Genomic DNA, 19,493 nt, shown 5'->3' on the forward strand with positions numbered 1-19,493 from the left:
CGTGACTAGACATCCACAATATTTAAATTATTGAATTTCTCTATTGAGAGAGAAGTCATCTTTCATGTTGTAGTTAGAGGACTCTAAGTATTGGAGACTGGGATATTTTCAACGGTAACATAAGAATCACTCGGAGTAGTATCGCAACTCGGTGTATTCTCATACTTTTTGTATCCTCCATTGGGTACTATGTGCGGGATAGCCCAGTCTAAAGACTTCGATCGCCTTTTGTTGGGGTAGTGAATGTCGAACATTTCTGACAGATAATCCTTTCTGTAACTGTACAACCAATCGTCCGAGTTGGATCGTCTTTTCACTTCAACCGATGTACCACTACTGACTTCTTGTAATTTAGAAATACTTAAGATGCTTGATGTTCCCGAAAACTGACCCAACTGCCTTCTGCGGTACCGAGAGCGGGGCCCTTGGTAATCCAGCTGTTCCCGCCTCGCTAGCCAATAATAGTGAGCTATGGGATCCCTTGGGCCCCAATGCCGCGAGGGTCTAAATGATGATTTTAACTTCTGTAATAGAGAATGTAAATAAATTATTCAAGATAATATTTCCCGTTTTTTTCTTTGTTGAAAATTGCACATAAATACCATAGAAACAATTACATTTAATACTTATTTGTTTTATTAACAGTTAAAGTTGCAAGGCCTTTTCCTTTGTTAAACAGTTGCGGAATTGCGGAAAATCTAATAAATTCGCTCGAGAAGTAGGATATAAACAGATATTTCGCAAACCATATTATAATTATTATAACGATACAAATGTGAATATAATTACCCCAACAATATCATACTGCACTTGTCTGGCAACAGAAAATGTGGCAAATATTATAACAATAAGTCCAAAGATTGAAGTCGCGACAATTAGGGCAATGGAGTCCCAAGGCGGCTCGCTCCACAGGGGATCGTCCAGAAACCTCACGATGTACCACCAAATTAGAAATGGAATAAGAATTCCAGGTGCAGCCCACCAACCCCACACCCAATACTTCATCAACTGTCTGCCAGCCAAAAATTCTACGTCTTCTGAAAGTACCTTCCAACCTAGAAGTAAATAATACGAACAATTAAATCTTATTCCACAATACCGGTAATTTCTTTTAATTTATCTTTTACTGAGACGTACCGTATATGAAAACAAAGACTAATATTTCAATACCAGTTGTAAAGTTAATGAGGAACGGGAGTATTGTGTCTTCCAACATAGTAAGCATGGAGTTATCGATCAGTGCTGCGGCGGCTATCCCGGAACCAACTAGAGAACTGCATATTGAAATGTAGCGCCACCTGTATCCACCGATACGACGGAAACGATCATAGATGGGATATAGCAAGGATATCTGAAATAAGCAACCAAAAGAATACAATAGTTTTGGAAATCAGTAATACTATGCAGAGAGTAGCAGCGATTAATGCTGGTTAAGGTTTCTGACTTAGATTGAAGTAGCAAATGCAAAACTACTAAAAAAAGTTAAGTTAAACTAACTACTTAAAAGTAGAGTTTGATAACTTGATAAATCTGCCATTTGGTCAGTGTGGAGGATATATTATAAGACGCATGAAGACTTTTTTAGTAAGAAAACAAAAATATATATTTTATTACAACTTACCATGCTAATGATTCCAGATAAAAACAAAGTTGCGAATATAAGAAGGGGCCAAATAGCGCTCAGATTTTTATTTACAGTAATATTGTATGTTTGTGCGAGTACAGCAAAATTTGAAGTGTCATTATCACTACTTCCGAGAGCAAACCAAATAATAAGACCAAACCAAATTGTCACAATATTTATACCGACGAATGAAATTGGTGTCCTGAAAAAAAAGCATGAACGTTAATTTTTGTCTGCGTAATCAAAACTTTGAATAGAGGAATATAGGATAAATATTTTGTTGACTTGTAGGTACTAACACCAAGACGCTTTGAAAAATGAAATTAGGGATGTAGGTTTAACTTATTTATTTTATACTGCTGCTGCTATAATACATACCATTCCACATCCGAATTTGCATAAATTGAATCCCCAGCGGATATTAAGTAGCCACCAGCGACTTGAGCCGCTAACAATGCTCGAGAAATGGCAATATTCCATATCTCAGGCCTTAAGAAATTCGCCCAATCCTCTTTCTTGCTTAACCAAGCTAATCCAGCCTTATCTCCGATACAACATACTATGATAATCCATAATACTTGTAAGGCTGGCCCCAATGTGTAGAAAATTCGCTTCATAGATTTAACTGGACTGTATAGTCTGAAAATAAAATAGGTTATTAAATAAATACATACCGATGAATAATAGGTTAATTGACACATTATTTGTCCAACTGATTCTCCACCTCCCATTCGGAATACCTTGCATTAATACATTAGTATCTATAAGTTATAAATAAAGTTATGTATTCTTGGGCATTAATATTGAATACGCCACTGGTTTATAACAATTTTCTGTAGAAAGTAGCAGATTCCTGTTGCCAACTAACGCGCTCTTTCCTCATTCTGAGAACATTCGCAGTTGCAGTGTAAATGGTTAGAAATAGAGCGTTTTCAAATGAATTTGTAGTGTTTAATCAGTTCTATAGCTATACATTTGTACTGTATCATCTATCAACAATACGTTTATTTGACGCGTCAATTTTGGCACTGCCGGTAACCACTATGGCAGCTGGGCATAATAATAAGCACTAACCACTTACATTTACATATACAGAATAATTTGAATAGGCAAGTAATATAGTAATACACTGTTAACGTACTACAAGAATAGGTACAAAGCTTTGTAATATAAATTACATACTTACAAGAAAGGAAAGAGTATCCAAAGGAAAACAATTACCAATACTATTGCGGTGTAATATTCTGGTTTTTCGCTAATCGGTGCCAAGATTGTTTGACTGTAAAGTAAAGAACAGTAATTATTCAGGATCGTTATAAATGACACACGTTCTTTTTAATGAAAATATCTTTTTTATAACTTACTTGAAGCACAATGTAGCATTTTGGATAACATCCAAGTCTTGACCCTGTAAATATTAGTTTGTAAAAAACTTAATGGATGGAAAAGGATTAAAAAGTTTTCAATGAGTTCGTACGTTCTCGAGATTTGCACTTAGCCAAATTTAGGGTACCTATATTTTTTTATATCAATATAAATATATAATTCGTGTTTAACATAAATATGGTAAACTAGAATGTATGACAATGATGCAATCCTGAAAGAAGGCTCATTCCGGACACATTTCTGAAAACTATATACTACTAACAAACTTGTAAGTTGTAACATCCATTTTATAATAAACTCACGCCATCATCCACAAGCTCTATACAATCACTAAATGGTATTGTATTGTTTAGTGTGAACATAAAAATCGTAGCCGACACCGCCAAGTAAATAATTGCGCACACAGCACCGATGTAAGATATTAGGTGTCTGATGTATCCAATACCTGAAGATAGACATATTTTCTTAAACATTCTTAGTTAAAATGTTCTCATGAGGTATGTAGAGATATATTATGTAATATTGAATTGACATTACTAATAAAGATAGGGAATTACCTTTAAAGAAAGGCACTGCTCGCCATACACCAACAGCGTCTTGCTGGCTCAATTGTCCAGTGGCCAATTGTAGTATGACGGCTGGTAAAGCCACTATGAGCATTGCCAACGTAAACACAAGACCATAAGCCACTCCGCCAAAACGGAAGCCATCTCGAGGAACGCGCCACGTGCTGTTCAAACTGTATGCAACGGCCAGAGTGCAGAGATGGGCACGCATTTGCGGCCACATTAACCATACCTATTTCAACATTATTGAATATACTGAATTATCTTGACCCATCCAGTAATTAATTATCAGCTACGAAGAGGAAATATAGTTATCAAGTATATATTAATCATTCTCGATGATACTTAAACTCGACACATAAACTTTCCACACTATTTTCATCAATTAAAATATTAATGGATTTTGACAAATAATGATAGACGATTCAATATTTGTACTCCTAGTACATAGCCCAATAAATATCATAGTGATATCGATGTTTCTTCATCGTATTAATAATGCGCTTATAAACAAACTAATGGCCTATATTTACATAGCACAAAGCACCATCCATTTATTTACAGATTACAAAAAAAAAACAGACATTACCTTTAATTTATAGAAGTCAATCATTATGAAAACCAACACAAATCACATAAAAACAATCCTCCGAACTGATGTGCTAGAAATGTGTGACTTTTGGTGCCTGTTCTAGATATAGTTAAGATAAAGATATCGACTACAACGGACGAATCTTTCGACGTTTTGATATGAAAGTGAAGTGTCTCTCTTGCTTGTTTACACAAAGATAATAAACTACGATTGCTAATCTAATGCACCAGCACTGACCAATTCACACATACCATACTAATTGTAAATAATAACTACTTTATTTCATTGATCGACGAAGATATATTTTATAATTATTATGACCGTAATTGTTTAGTGTTTACTCTCGCACACAATTATTGCTCTCAATTTGCGATTAATATATAAGCAGTATACTGCACCCGAGTCAATTTACAAGTGCTTTACGTGTGTTGTGTTACATTTTTAATGTTTTACGATCAAGCGATTAATAATTTCATGATATTAACTATGTATTGTGTAATAAGCATTTTCGGGTCTCGTTGTTCGTAGCTTTTTCAACTTTGCTAGCTCAACAACATGTTTGATTGATTTATTTTATTAAGTAGCTAGGTAGGTAGTGAATAAAAGATAATATATTTCTAAGACTTTATTTCAAAACTTCTTAGTCTATTCTGTTACATTAAAATACTTGTATAGATAGAGAAATCTAAAGTGCATCCAATGTCAAATGATGTGCGAATTTTACATAATGAAACGACATGGGAATGGTACAATGGTGAATTTTGATAAAAGTGATTTCTTTATATTATGCCGTTTTGTCTTATTTCGAAAGATTTTAAACAAAATATTTTTTTTACAATTTATTACTTGCGTCCCAAAGAGTTATGAAGTGTAACAAATTTTGCAGGAAAAAAATGTCGTTATCTGCCTTCACAATCGACTGAGTTTTATGTATGAAGATAGAGCATTAGATACAATTATATGTTATTAGTATAGAAGGTAATTAACCACACGACGACAATCGAGCAAAATAGATCTTTCCTTTAATTGCATACGTCTAGATATAATGCGCAATCAGCTCAATCCTCCCCACTTTGCAATGATTTTTGCTCGACGTCCATTTTTAATCTAACATTTAGTCACATTGAACATCAAGATTGAATTTCAACTAACTGCACATCGATTCTACTGTTAAATTGTAATACATAAAATGTTACACGGTTAGATTTACGACATCGATTGGAAACAACACCGTCGAATATTCTTATAGTTTTGCAAGCAAATAATAATACAATAATGGGATAAACGCAATATCTAAGTGATACTAATAAATGAAATTTATACAAATAAGACTAAATAAATAACTAAACTTAAATAAATATATCCACAGAAATTGTCTAAATTTATAAATGCGAAGTTTTTAGCGATATGAAATGTTTGTTATTTATTAAGCCAAAATTTAGAATGATAAATGGAAATAACCAAAATTATGATTATGAAAATATGTATGAATATTTTCTATAAACTCAACTCAACAAAACCTTTTTATGTGATCAAAAGAAGTTCTTAAAAACTTACGCATTTATATTATAATCACTTAAAATTGAACTTCGGTACAGGAAAATATAAACAATATTATACAAATTGGGGAAATAATAAGCAGTGATACTATGCTACAATTTCGCTGATTTTACTGTTGGAACTTGTCGGCGCCGATCAGCGCTTATCGGCGCATGTTCATATAAGCGCTTATAAGCGCTTATAAGTTTCAAGCTTTCTTTCTGAATACGCCCTATGAATGTATTTCAGGGAAATTCTAACATTTTAACACAAATACTGACAAATATAACATATATTTCACGATATTATATTAGACACAGATAATAACGAATACACAACATTGATTTTACCTTTATTACATCTAGATATTACGATTATACATCAATACTACGATGAATATATAGTTGAAGAATCGAAATCAAATTATATAATTACGAATAACAAAAATATAGGTGTATTAAAGCAATTAGAGGAACATTAGCAATAATGTATGAAACTTAAATAGTAACTCGCAGATTTAAATAATCGCAGAACCTATATGAAAAAGAGAAACGATAATTAATTTACAACTAATTACAAATTAAATATTCGATGCTCAATTTTCCGCATTAAGAGCAGCTCTACCCCCTACAACGTACTATGACCGTAAGAGGAACGTATTAGGATCGGAAAGCTTGTGCTAATCGGTGATATAACGATCTAGTGGGCATAGTCTCATACTTTTCAATACAAATAACCATTTTTTGCCTGACACCTTCCTGTTACGGTCGTAGTAGTTGTAGTGGGTAAAATCCTTTAATATTATTGATTCAAATTTCATTCGAAAATTTAGAAAACACCAAAATTTAAGAATAACGCGATTTATCTGTCGTCAATTTTGCAGAAAATATGTATTGTTATAAAAATAAAATTCTTGAATGATTTATAATTATTGGAAATAATGCAATAAAATGCCGCTCCTGTGAGAAATATTTGAAGGTAATGTTTACAATTTTGAGATTTAAAGAAAATTAATTTTAGACGAGCATCACAAAACAAAATATTTTCCAAGTTAACTTCGTGTTTCAAGTACGCAATGAATATGCCGAGTCCATAGTAGCGCCTATCGTTATGTTATAGATATAATCGGAACCATAGCCAAGTATTTTCTCATTGTCTTATTTAATAATGCCAATAACGAAGCTTTAACATAGTCCTCGTGAAAACGGCATATTATTGAAATCTCATATTTAAATATTAGTTGTTCACTTAGATGGGGAAAATAAATTATGTCAATTTTTTTTTGTTATAGGAAATTTAATGACGCCTTGTGAAAGATCCGAGCTATAATGATTAGCGATTATAAATTTGTGACATTTTTTTATTATAGTTCATATTATTACGATGAAATTTTAGTTTTACTAAATTAAAATATTACTAACTGCAACGGTTCCATAACCTAGCCTTATTGACTCTATAAATTATGATCACAATTACGAGCACTATGTAATGGACGTTGTGTAGTTTCAAATGTGCGATTGTAGTTAAATTTGAGGTAATATTTAATATTTACAAGCGACTTACGACTGTAAGATGAGCTTGTTATTGTTTTTTTTTTACAATGTTATTTTTATTCAATTTTAATTATGACTTTAAGATGTAATCTTTATAGTACATACAATTACAAATTATCATTGCGTCGTTCATTACAACCATATCAAATTCCCGATTTGTTTATATCCATTACAAACTTTCAGAATATCTATATAAAAAGCGTATGAAAGTAAATAACAATTGTAGATTAGTCGAAGCTAATTAATATTCTCAAACGTTACAATATAAGAAAGTAAAATATGGAGGGATAACCAGTCGATAGTTATAATAGTACATATTTATTTATAAAATTATAAAACGTGCTGTTTTTAGATCATCTGTTTTTGTATAACAAAATATGTATGTTTATTAATTTAGAAGACCTAAATAAGGAAGTAACAATTTTCTCTCCTTTTTTATTATTTGTTTTATTTGCAAAAGAAGAGCCAGGGAAAGGAATTTTGCCCTCGATTATAATAAAGTGAAAGAGTAAACAGATTTCGAAAAAGGTAACTGATAGTCTCAAATTATATAATATAAAAAGGGAATAATGGAAGGGCGCTCTTGGGCGCTTTGGGAAGAAGCGAACGAAACACAGGAGCATTCTGATCCTACTAAACATCCTTCTGAGAGCGGGTCAGCAGTTCGAGCCGGAACTAGGAGTTAGGTACAATGTGGCTCGGCTGTCACGTATTTTACGTAAAACCTTACATACTAAGCACCATACCGTCTCGCCCTACCCTGCGCAACTTTATATACAGTCTGTACTTAACAATCGATACTATTTCTATATACGTGATCTAGGGCCGTTTAATTCACAAAATAAACTTCACGCAGCTTTTAACATTTCAGTTTCGAAAAATGTTGGTAGCATTGGGTTGACATAATTTTTGGCAATAATTTTAAAAAAGACGTGTGTGCTGAGCACACGTGTCCGAAGTGAAACTTCTTTGGCAAGATTCAAAGGTACCAAAATCTTTACTCCATGACGAGACGGTATAATTTTACTCTTAAAGAAGTTTCACTTCAACAATGGAACTTAACTGTAAGTGTATAGGTGTTTGCTGCGTGTCCGTTGGTTGGTGTACGTTTAGAATGCGTGCGCGTTGCGGCAGACTCCGCAGCCGAGCGCGAACTCCTCGCCGGTGGGCGGGTGCTGCACGTGCAGCGGGCACTCGTCTGTTGTACCTGCTAGCTGCTCGCCTTTGGGCCCTGGAACGTTTATATAAATGAATAAACAAATATTTCAGGACAATTTTCACACACGGCACGATCTGATCCCATACTAAGCTTTCGCTTGTGTTATGGAAACCAGATGGCTGATAAACATACATCTATAATTTTTAAATAAATACTTATATAGATAATTAACACCCAGACACAGAGCAAATATCTATGTTAATCACACAAATATTTGCCCCGGGTGGGAATCGAACCCACGACCTCTGGCTTGGAAGGCAGGGCCACTACCAACCAAGCCAACCGGTCAGTCAGTATGAACCTTAGATCATTAAGTAATGGATGGAGTACGCTGGCAAATGTTCTAACTAAACTTTCTGCTGATTTTGGTGCGGGGAGGGTAACTCACACTATTGAAACACAATCACACATTCACAAAAATAATTTGTGTCACGAAAGTCGTAAAAATTTACGACCTTTTAAGCGACGAGTTTTTAAATTCAACTCTATCCCTAAGTTCATAAAGATTAAATTTGTATTTCATTCCAAGTTGTCTCGTGTGGAGTGCGGTTCAATATCGCGTTCTAAATTCAACTTTATAACTTATATCATAAAGATTAAATTTGTATTTCTTTAAAAGATAGTCTCGTAAGGAATGCGGTTCATTATCGCGTTTTAAATTCAACTTTATCTCTTAGTTAATAAAGATTAAATTTGTATATTTTCTTTCCATGATAGTCTCGTCTCTCTCTCTCTAAACATGACTCGATTATTTGTCTTGATCATATCGCTAAACGATACATCGACGATTATTATAAATTGCATTTAATTAGAAATGTACGTTAAAAAAATAAAAAAATATACACAAATTAAAGGTTATTCCATCTTTTTTAATATTCGACATGTTTGAACTGCTTGCAAGACTTGACAGTGCAAAACGGTATTTTTAGCGGAGCACTCGCAGACGTCCTTTCAATGTTTTACGAATACGCAGAGTGTTTGTAATCGATTACGCAAGTAGTTTTTATGAAAGCATAAGATTTTTCGATTCGAATAATCTTATACCTCGGCCAAAGGGGTAACGCCTGCGAGTGTTATCCATTACTTAATGATCTAAGGTATGAACGGAATTTATATGAAAAGGTACTATTTGAATTGTTTTATTCGTATTAACGCAGGTTAGAAGTTAAAAGCTTTAGTGGAAACATGCGAGTGAAAGGCTTTTAATTATTGTGTTAAATTTATTGTATTGTAAGTATAAGCTCAAGTCAAGACGAATGTAGCACAAGTATACACGACTATATAGTATAAAACAAAGACGCTTTGCGCCGTCTATGCGTCTATATGTTTAGATCATTAAAATTACTGATATTAATGGCGTTATTTTTTAATACAGTGACGAAAAAGGTTATGGTATGGTAAGGTATGTTAGGTTTTAGAGGAAGCGGGCAAGGCCGCAGGCGGAAAGTTAGTTTTACTATTAAAATTGATAGTTTGGAACGGGAATTGTACTCTTATTATTGCACTAAACATATTTCTATGTATTCATTAGACACTTGAATGGTTAATTGCATTGAATGATATCTAGAATTAGATAAGTTTAAAATGATATTGATAACATTATATTATGAGTAATACAAAGGAATAAGACCTAAGTTCCTTTACCTGCTGGGCATTGGGGTAGTTGGTGACGTGGGATGTTAGTCACGCGTTGGAAGTCGTCATGGCACGCATTGCAGAAGTGGGAAGTGCCGAAACAGAAGAATACAGCGACCTGTAACATCAATATTGCACGTTTAATTAGTAGGTTTTTTTAAAGTTTCATAGTTATTGGATTCTTTGATTTATACATGTACTTTGTTCAACTATTGAGATTTAAATCCTGATATTACCTGATAGCAAACATTGGAAAGGACTTAGCGAATGTTCCTTACCGAGCAGCAGTATCGGCACTTGTATTCAAGGAAGTCAGAGCCATGCTTGGAGCAGATCCTAGCTCCAGCCACATCACTGCAGGCGCCGCAGACTAGCTCCTTGGGGTCCCAGGAACTGTTCGACTCTGCTTCACAACGAGCCAAACCGCCGAAATAGGCCTGTGGACGAATAAAATTTGTATTATTGGTCGAAAAGGTCGTTTTTCTAAGATATAGTGGGTTTAAAGGTTTATTCTATTCGATATTTGATTAGAAATTGTAAATTTCTTAAATATTTAAGAATTTATTACTTTTAATTAGGAGTCTAAAAAGCGAAAGGATGTATAAAGTTTGAGAAGTAGAAAATAGTCAATTTATTAAATTTAAGACATAACACATGAACATCAGCTTTATGAGCCATATAGGAAGTCCTATAATATTTTTTTTACAATAAAATAACATTAAAATATTTAGTGAGCTCACTTATAGCTAGAGAGCTAGCGCAAAGCTACCTGTATGTATTTGACCAGACCTGGATTTTTGTGTGTTGATTCCCCTATACCTACTATACATGAGATGAGGAGTCACTAAGCCCAGAGTGGTGGACGGGGCGCGCGCTCAGGTAAGACGGGTGGAAATTTTTGGCGAACTTTGAAACCATTTGACCACGTCTGCCATTTTGATATTTGAAAATAGATTATTATTACTATCGGAAAATAACAATGGCAGACCATTATCACGCGGATAACATTCTGGCAGACACTTATAAAAGTGCTGAAAAAAATACAATTTTGAAAGTATTTGACCAGATCTGCCATTCATATATTTTATTTATTAGGGTCTTAAAAACTTATTTTCGAAACGGCAGACATTTTCATTGCGTACAGACTTCAGCAGACAACAAAAACTAGCTACTACATGGTCAGATCTATGCATGTACTATCTCTGTAGCTATTTTTTTTCCATATATATCAATATTATTCTCACTCTAGCCTATAGTATTTTTATTTTATATAGTTACTAGCATTCAAATAGTCTAGGTTTTATACCTGAGAGGGCTCTTTTCGGTTCCCACTCTAACGGTTATTGCCAGATGTTTTCAGTACAGATTAGATACTAGCAGATACATCACTTCCATGCAAAAGTGAAAATTACTACGCTATAAATAGCCTAAAAAATCTTAATAATAATAATTACGCTTCACAGCAAGAAGAAATGTACCATATGTACCCGCACAAAGTCGATATTGTGTTGCCTACCGTTCGACTCAATGGCTAGGGTTGTACCTTTAATAATTATTACTAAACTAATAAACCGAGTGATGCGAAATAACCATAATTCTTTTAGAGTTTGATAAAATGATCAGGCAGGTATTTTCTTTAATCCTTCTCTGAATTCTCGGTTACTAAACTTTTCATTTGTTTTTTTACTTTCACGCCCAACTACTATACAATAATTACGTTGTTTCGGTATTTTGACGAGAAAACGCAGGAAACATCCGTTGTATCATTTTAGATAGATTGTATATTTTGTATCTGTAGAATTGAAATCAAAGCTATGTATATGTTGTCTCCATTCTTTTCTTATCGGATTGTTGATCCCAATGCGAATGCGTCACTTAAATTTTATAAAAGACAATTAAGAACATCAAAAATAAAGTGATACGTCTATATTTCACAGTGCAATATATTATGTAATTAATAATAATTATTAATTACATATATTTATGATAAAATAATTACATCAGATTTAATAATCGCAATTGTTTTGAATGAACATATGAATAAATGATTACATCATAATAGTAATAATCACAATTGTTTTATTTCCCATTTGTTGCAACCCTAGCATATTTTCATGTAGCAGCAGAAGCACCTACACTGGCGGCGCGGCGGCATCGTGCGACATCAAAGGCATTGCCTTACTAGGTAAGTTTGCAATGATTAATTCTTTAATAATTATTTTTGAATTTACTCATTTCTTTTATTATAATATAATTTACGTTTTACTTTTACAGAATCAGATTCAATGGATTATGAAGACGAGTCATACGATAGTGATGATGAATGAACATTTCAATAAATGCATGCGTGTTTTTTTTATGTTGTTTTGTAATTGTTAATTGTTTCTTAAATAAAGAAATTAACTAAATATTTAAATGATGATTTGTTATTTGCAACACAACTTTATATTTGAGATTCTTTACGAATGTATTTAGTTTTGTATCATCAAATTTATTATTCCATAGTTTTCAAAATTAAATGTAAATGACCATAAAAACATTAATAAAGTAAATCATTGATGTAAGGTCAGGGAACGTAATACATATATACATCTGACCATGTAGAAGCTAAGTCTTGTTGACTGCTGAAGTCTGTAAAGTTTTGTTGTCTGCTGAAGTCTGTACGCAATGAAAATGTCTGCCGTTTCGAAAATAAGTTTTTAAGACCCTAATAAATAAAATATATGAATGGCAGATCTGGTCAAATACTTTCAAAATTGTATTTTTCTCCGCACTTTCATAAGTGTCTGCCAGAATGTTATCCGCGTGATAATGGTCTGCCATTGTTATTTTCCGATAGTAATAATAATCTATTTTCAAATATCAAAATGGCAGACGTGGTCAAATGGTTTCAAAGTTCGCCAAAAATTTCCACCCGTCTTACCTGAGCGCGCGCCCCGTCCACCACTCTGGGCTTAGTGACTCCTCATCTCATGTATAGTAGGTATAGGGGAATCAACACACAAAAATCCAGGTCTGGTCAAATACATACAGGTAGCTTTGCGCTAGCTCTCTAGCTATTATAACAGTTATTCAAATAACGTACCTTATCGCACTTATGGCACACATAGTACGCATATCTCTCCATGGCGTACCCAGCGGGGTCCACCAATGTCTTGCCTTTGGAGCTGCTGGCCAGACCCTCATACTCCAGCCTCATGAGGGCCTTGCGACGTACTTCCTCTCGGAGCTTGCGTATTGGCCCGAGGTGGTCGTCGAGAGTCCAGTGTACTATGTCCTCCTGGATACGAAATTTAAGGGGAAGTCGTAAATAATGTATTTTGTATGTTTTCGCCTAGGTACCGCTAAGGTAGAAATTTCACGATTCAAATAGATTAACAATACCAATAAAATCTGTATTCCAGATTCTTAAGGTCATGTAATTTTGATAATAAAAAATACCATTAAAATTGCTCATATATATTATGAATTTCTAAAAGAAAAATAACAAAGCATTCGACAGATAAATGCTACTTACTTTGCATATGGGGCATTTCGAAAACGAGAAGGTGATTCGAGGTCCATTCCACTTATTTTGGAGTATTTTTCTGCAGCAGTGTAGATGGAATACGTGGCCGCAGGATAGCTGTTATAAAATACGATTAGATTAAATTAGACGTATTTTATATAAATTAAAAAAAAATAAGTCACTCATATTGACCAAGAGTCTAAAATTATATCGTGAAAAGAGAGACATTTTTTTGAATATGCTAAAACATAATGCTTTTAATACTTAGTGCGAACTAAATACCTTTTCAAAAATTTTCAACTACTTATTACGGCGAACACCTTCCCATGATTTCACGCACCAAATTCCTAACCCAATAGTAAACCAAGCACGTACCTGTATAGCAGGTGCAGCCTGCAACGGATCAGTAAAGCAGATCATGCACATATCGTCCGCGTCCTGCCGTAACGTATGTGCTCCAGCACACCCGAACAGGCACGGCAGGCACGTCCGCTCGCCGCGAACGCCGCCGCAGATGTGACCGCACGGCAGGATGCGCGCGCACGCTTCGCGACCGTACTCCTGTTTGTGGGGTAGTTACAAGTTTATAGGGTATTCTAAGTAAAGTTGTTGGAATATGTTGTAAATAAGTATTACAAAGAAAATTGAAATTGTGAAAATAATATATATAAATATTTAAACAAAATCACATTATTTATTGAAATAACAATTTTTTAAGGAACTATCAAATGGTATGGAAACTAGTGGCTCAAGAATTGCATGTATTTATTAAATTAGCCAAGACCGTAAAATATGAATAAGTATACGTTTTGATCATACCTGGCATTGTGCATCAGCGCACACGTTGCCAATAGCGAGCAATCCGGAATTGCCGCGAGTGCCGCAGAAGCGACAAACACCAGCCAAGCTCTTGGTACTACACACCACCTCCCCAGGTTCGCACACCACCACGGAACGGAACTCAGCCAAACCCTTGAGAGTTCGCCGGTCCACGAGAAGCAGGAGCCAGAATAGCTTGGCTCGACCGCAACCCTCGTGAATGTCAACGCGGATCGCGCTTTCTTCTTCTTTGCAAATCTGCAGAACAAATTATCAATATTTTTTGTGCAAATCAGAATATGCGCCATTTTTCCAACTAATTAAAGCTGTTCAAACTTTATTACCTGTCGGTGATGAGTTCTTGATGCTCTGTTAAGATGCAAGAATCGGTCGCACTCCGAGCAAAGAGGGCCACAAGTGCGGCAATCGATAACCGCTGGGGTGATGCCATCGTCGTGGTTCACGCAGAACTGGCGGGAGTCCGCTATCGAGTCGCGGTTACGAGAGTCGCGACCGGAGTTGTTTATCCTGAAATATGTATATTATTATTACAAACTCTTTGTTTCAATCGCTCGTTTTTGTAGTAGTAGAAAAATAATTTTTCTATTATGAGTAGGCTATGAGATACAGTTTCAGATAAAAAAATAAAATAAAACGAACATATAAAATGAAAATGAGACTTGAGGAAGATGAAGGTTAGTTGCAAAATTATAAAATAGAATCCAATTAAAATATGAAACATTCTTCATTTTAGACGTAAGAAAAAAATGTTGTGTGGTTTTATGAAACCACGGTAAAAGTGAAACTGTTCGAACGGTTCCGAACACTGCTTTGTGTAGCGCATGTCGCGTGACGGTCGGCTGCCGAGTAGATACCTACTCGGCAGCCGCGATACACGCGACATGCGCTACACAGACCAAAAAGTTTGAGACGATGTAATAAAAGTTTCACTTTAAAATCGACTTACAGATCCATGTATTCTTGTTCGCAAATGCACAATGCAGCTAAAGCCAACCAAATGGTTGGTTGAGCGATGCACCTCTGAGGGCGACGATCCATTTCTTCCATATCAGCCACGGCCTTTACGTATTCAGCGAGAGCCATGCGCGTGGCTGTGCCCCAAGCAGGCGATACTCTATCCTGAAAGTATAATTACAGTTAAACGAATATAATATTATTAAAGTAAGCTTGTTTTATTTATGCTGTGGATGGTCATTTTCTAGATTATCACAAATTTTACATAAATAGTTCAAATAACTTGCATTTTCACTACACAACGATAAAATAGTATTGCGTTAAATGCGAAAATTTTATTAATTACTGTAAGTTAAATAAATAATATATTATATAGTGTATATAAATACAATTTTATAGGGACCTCACCTCAGCCATATCAGTAAGAAGTCTGACAACAATCTGAGCATGGTTCCTGGTGGTTTCTCCCCTCATGAACCAGGCAGCAGGTGGGGCTGGAGTCACGGTGCTGCCCATCGTCACCGTGTTGGAAGATGCCCCACTTGCACCTTTGACTTTCACTTGCACTGTCACCGCTTTGCCCACGTAGCACACGAGGTGATCCAGTAATGTCACACTAAAAATTGGGCAAAATATGCATGAGGAAGTAATCCATATCTATTCACTTCAGAATTAATTTAAAAGCAATGGTTAGGAATGTCAAGTCTATTATATACCACTTGTTTTTTTATTTGTTAAACTTACGTTGATTCATATCCTGCACCTAAATCTGCACCATAGTTGAGAGCAGCTAACATCTTTTGTGGTGGTACTTCAAATATCATTCTTCGCAAGAGCGATAATACCTAGAAATAGAAAAATATATATATAAGGATCATCATAAACAAGAAAAAAATGTATATAAAATAAATAGTTACGTCAATATAATAATTACCTGGCGTTGTACACGTTCACTGCCTGTGTGAAGCAGAGCCAACAGGTCAGCCAATAATTCTGTACGCTGTGCGAGATGGGAACGCCCGGCCACGCTACCGCTAAGTGCCAAGAGCTAAAACAATTTCATTTTTGTATTATAAAGATACCGTATAGAAAAACCATAGCTTTTATCCTGTCAGAAAAAAGCAATTAAAATACCCCTGTGTAAAAATATGAGTGGTAAAATATATGAATGGCATTTTAAATTTTGAATTGTGATCATACCAATGAAAGCATTTCAAAGCAGTAATTGTCCTGTTGATGTGTCAGTCTGGGCTGGGCTTCATCGTCAGTTCTATCGATGGCTTCAGCGCAAAGTAAGGCTGTCTCCCAGTCGTCTCGTACGCGCGAAGCTTCGCAACCGATCGCACATACAATATGCGCCATAACCTAGTAATCATTTCATATAAAATTTTACAATCCAAAGGCAATACTTTATGGCCTAATGTACAATTTTTCCTACTGATTACTTCTAACGTCCTTTTGACAGTATCTGAATTATATTATTAAAACATGAAACTTAGATAATTGCATAATAGAACATGCCTGTTTTTGTAGCGATGTCAATTTATGTCCTGCAAACAGTATACCGACGACGTGTTCACGCAGATCACTGTCATCTCCTGTGCCTTCTCCGACCACTATACCGTCAGCATCGCCAGTATGCTCCCATTCCAGAAGCTTCCCAAATACCTAGTAACAAAATAGTTATTTAGGAGACGAAATAAAACGTATTTAAGGCTAATTTTGTTTGACATTTTGTTTATATGTGTACAAAACGTACATAATCAATCCAATATTTTAGAGACACAAAATATTCATTCCCTATACTTAATAGACATAAATTTATAAATTGAAGAGATTGAAAATGGCAGCTATCCTATTTTCTCAGTACCTCAATATTTCCGTCTATTTTTACACGTATAGTCAATCGTTTAATACTGGGGTGTTTGCCAGCTGTGCGTCAATTTCAATCTCTATCTTTATTTTATAAGTGATACATACTTGTGAAGTGAGCAAGCGGAACACACGCAGCGTATCCTTCTCAGTTAGCGAATGTAGGGGGTGTGTTTGCACGCACTGCGACGGGTTCAACTGCGGTCCGCTAAGTACACGCACTTGTCGAACACGCACTGCGGGGTCTGGCCCGCGGAGCTCACAACGCACACGCACTGATGTACTTGATGATCCTATATATACAAAAAACTTCATAATAAATAATTTATTACAAATTTTGTGAACTAGGACAGCCTGTATTTTGAAATCCACCTTATTTAAATGACACATAACAGAAATATAGTATAATCTTAAATTTAATAATAATTTAAGTTATTTTAATTATCAAATTGTGAATGTCATCCTATTTTTAAAATGAATCATTCCTAAAGCAAATTTCTTAGGAAACAATACAAACTGTTCTAACTATGCACGATGATTTAGATATACTTACGGGGTATTATGTAGCAAACCCAATGAGCGTTCTTAGTGTCCACATCAACATCCATCATTTGAAGCAGATCAGTCGATCCAGTGCTGTACCAGAACGTCACCATCTGAGTTTTCGTCTAAAACATGAATATTTCAATGTTAATACAATGTTATTGTAATCAATAGCAACACTTGGTAATAATTTAAAAGTAAAACGCAAAAAAAATAATACTCAAAAGTATCAATTTTGTATAAAAAAGGAGCTGTTTATAAAACAACCATAAACTTGTGTACTTACAGCAGGATCTCTAGTATTATCTATGTGGATGCAGATAATATGGGGTTTGTCTTCAGCAGAACCGCCAGTATAAGTGATCTGGATCCATTTGGTTTTATTCTTGTCTTCATCGCCGGATTCCCAAAATGTCTCGGTACTATTGTCAGTAAGAGCACCGGCCATTCCTTGTCTCGAAGAAACGGTAATCGTGCACCAACCGGTCACGTCTGGGCAACTCCATACATAATTCTGTGGCTTTAAATAGAAAATAAATTTTATAGAATGAAATTTTAATAGAATGTGTTTATACCTGTTACAAGAATTTCTTAAATTGAATATGGGAAGTAATATCATGATATTATGTAAGAGTGATACCTTGTTGTAGTAGCTTTGATAGCTTTCATGTAAAGCTCCGAGAAGTCCGTCCTCGTAAGCGCCGTCCTCAGTATGAGAAAGAATCTTGCTGATCACGCTAAATACTTGCGATCTAATTCCAAGCAGCATTAAAATAGGAGAACAGGTTTTTTTTTGTATAAAACATCAAACTCAAACATTTATTTATGCAATTGACTTCGGTGAGAAGTCCTTTTGAATTGTCAAAATACAGAAAATTAATACATCGCGCATGGTAATTGGTACATCTATGAAACATCTTATGTACACACTCTGTCTTTTAGTCAACGCACATGTCTTTAATATTAATAATCTTATTATAAAAAAATATTGATCACGTAACGAAAGCTCCAAAGCACACTCGTGCGCATACCTGTGCAAGAAGGCGCGGTCATGTTGCGAGTACTGCAGCTCCCAGCAGCGCACCGCCTGCAGGTTGGCAGCACTGCCCGGCGGCAGCGAGGGTGCGAGCGCGCTGATCGAGCCGAGGAACGCGTGGAATGCGGCCCGGGCGCCTCGTGCAGCTCGCCCGCCGGGGCACAGCGCGGACGTCGCCGCGGTCGGGGTGATGCCGCGGCTTGCCTCGTGCAGTACGTTCTGGAACGATAGCGTCAACTCGTACTGCTGTGTCACTACATAACTGTACACCTAATATACTTATAAAATTAAACAGGTTATTAAAATATACAGAAATATATCAATGACACAGCTACGAATAAGTACATCAATAATAATTTATACAAAAGCAAATTTTACAGTTTTAGTATGTCTACGTGTACAGTATTAGTACGTGATGTGAGTAATTAAAATCCAAATGTATCGTAAAGTGTCCAAAAAAACTTAAGAGCTCGAATAAGATTTATTGCCCGAAAGAGATTGTTTTAATCAATAAGGCTGCCTATTGTACACTTACCATGTTCATGTTTTCCATTTATTTATCTGTTGTTATTACTTGTTATTTACTTACAATGAAATGTAAAATGTAATAAATAAATTATGAAATA

At 35.1% G+C, this 19,493-nt stretch overlaps 2 protein-coding genes across 2 annotated transcripts in view; both read right to left on the reverse strand.

Moving 5' to 3' along the window:
- Window positions 1-83: 83 nt before the first annotated feature.
- Window positions 84-4,304, reverse strand: LOC149491288 (sodium- and chloride-dependent glycine transporter 1-like). Its single transcript, XM_089699324.1, has 10 exons — window positions 4,166-4,304; window positions 3,568-3,808; window positions 3,313-3,455; window positions 2,989-3,032; window positions 2,811-2,903; window positions 2,003-2,263; window positions 1,622-1,826; window positions 1,138-1,351; window positions 790-1,055; window positions 84-524 (listed from the first exon to the last, which is right to left on the reverse strand). The coding sequence occupies exons 1-10, from the start codon at window positions 4,187-4,189 to the stop codon at window positions 84-86; spliced, it is 1,932 nt and encodes a 643-aa protein (XP_089555450.1). The 5' UTR covers window positions 4,190-4,304.
- A 3,981-nt stretch (window positions 4,305-8,285) lies between these two features.
- Window positions 8,286-19,493, reverse strand: part of hiw (MYC binding protein highwire) — a 69,491-nt gene continuing 58,283 nt past the window's right edge. The window contains exons 56-74 of the mRNA XM_089698553.1: window positions 18,863-19,086; window positions 18,472-18,583; window positions 18,118-18,351; window positions 17,842-17,956; window positions 17,397-17,581; window positions 16,938-17,084; window positions 16,617-16,781; window positions 16,351-16,464; window positions 16,161-16,261; window positions 15,825-16,032; window positions 15,409-15,581; window positions 14,786-14,969; window positions 14,442-14,699; window positions 13,998-14,183; window positions 13,632-13,739; window positions 13,200-13,394; window positions 10,393-10,551; window positions 10,124-10,232; window positions 8,286-8,491 (exon numbers count right to left, since the gene is read on the reverse strand). Coding sequence (XP_089554679.1) covers window positions 8,370-8,491; window positions 10,124-10,232; window positions 10,393-10,551; window positions 13,200-13,394; window positions 13,632-13,739; window positions 13,998-14,183; window positions 14,442-14,699; window positions 14,786-14,969; window positions 15,409-15,581; window positions 15,825-16,032; window positions 16,161-16,261; window positions 16,351-16,464; window positions 16,617-16,781; window positions 16,938-17,084; window positions 17,397-17,581; window positions 17,842-17,956; window positions 18,118-18,351; window positions 18,472-18,583; window positions 18,863-19,086 — 3,099 coding nt within the window. The 3' untranslated portion in view covers window positions 8,286-8,369. The remainder of the gene's footprint in view (window positions 8,492-10,123; window positions 10,233-10,392; window positions 10,552-13,199; window positions 13,395-13,631; window positions 13,740-13,997; window positions 14,184-14,441; window positions 14,700-14,785; window positions 14,970-15,408; window positions 15,582-15,824; window positions 16,033-16,160; window positions 16,262-16,350; window positions 16,465-16,616; window positions 16,782-16,937; window positions 17,085-17,396; window positions 17,582-17,841; window positions 17,957-18,117; window positions 18,352-18,471; window positions 18,584-18,862; window positions 19,087-19,493) is intronic.

The sequence above is a fragment of the Colias philodice genome, chromosome 1, assembly GCF_061535455.1.
Source record: "Colias philodice isolate Cphi_HAF_F1 chromosome 1, ilColPhil1 Martin Lab GWU primary, whole genome shotgun sequence".
Taxonomy (NCBI): domain Eukaryota; kingdom Metazoa; phylum Arthropoda; class Insecta; order Lepidoptera; family Pieridae; genus Colias; species Colias philodice.

Bases quoted from the DNA above. Each gene is read 5' to 3' on its own strand.
- LOC149491288 (XM_089699324.1), bottom strand. From the start codon at position 4,189: ATGATTGACTTCTATAAATTAAAG. The intron at 3,809-4,165 runs GTAATGTCTGTT...ATGTTGAAATAG, and splicing joins TTGACTTCTATAAATTAAAG to GTATGGTTAATGTGGCCGCA. The intron at 525-789 runs GTAATTATATTC...TCTCTATTACAG, and splicing joins TGCAGTATGATATTGTTGGG to AAGTTAAAATCATCATTTAG.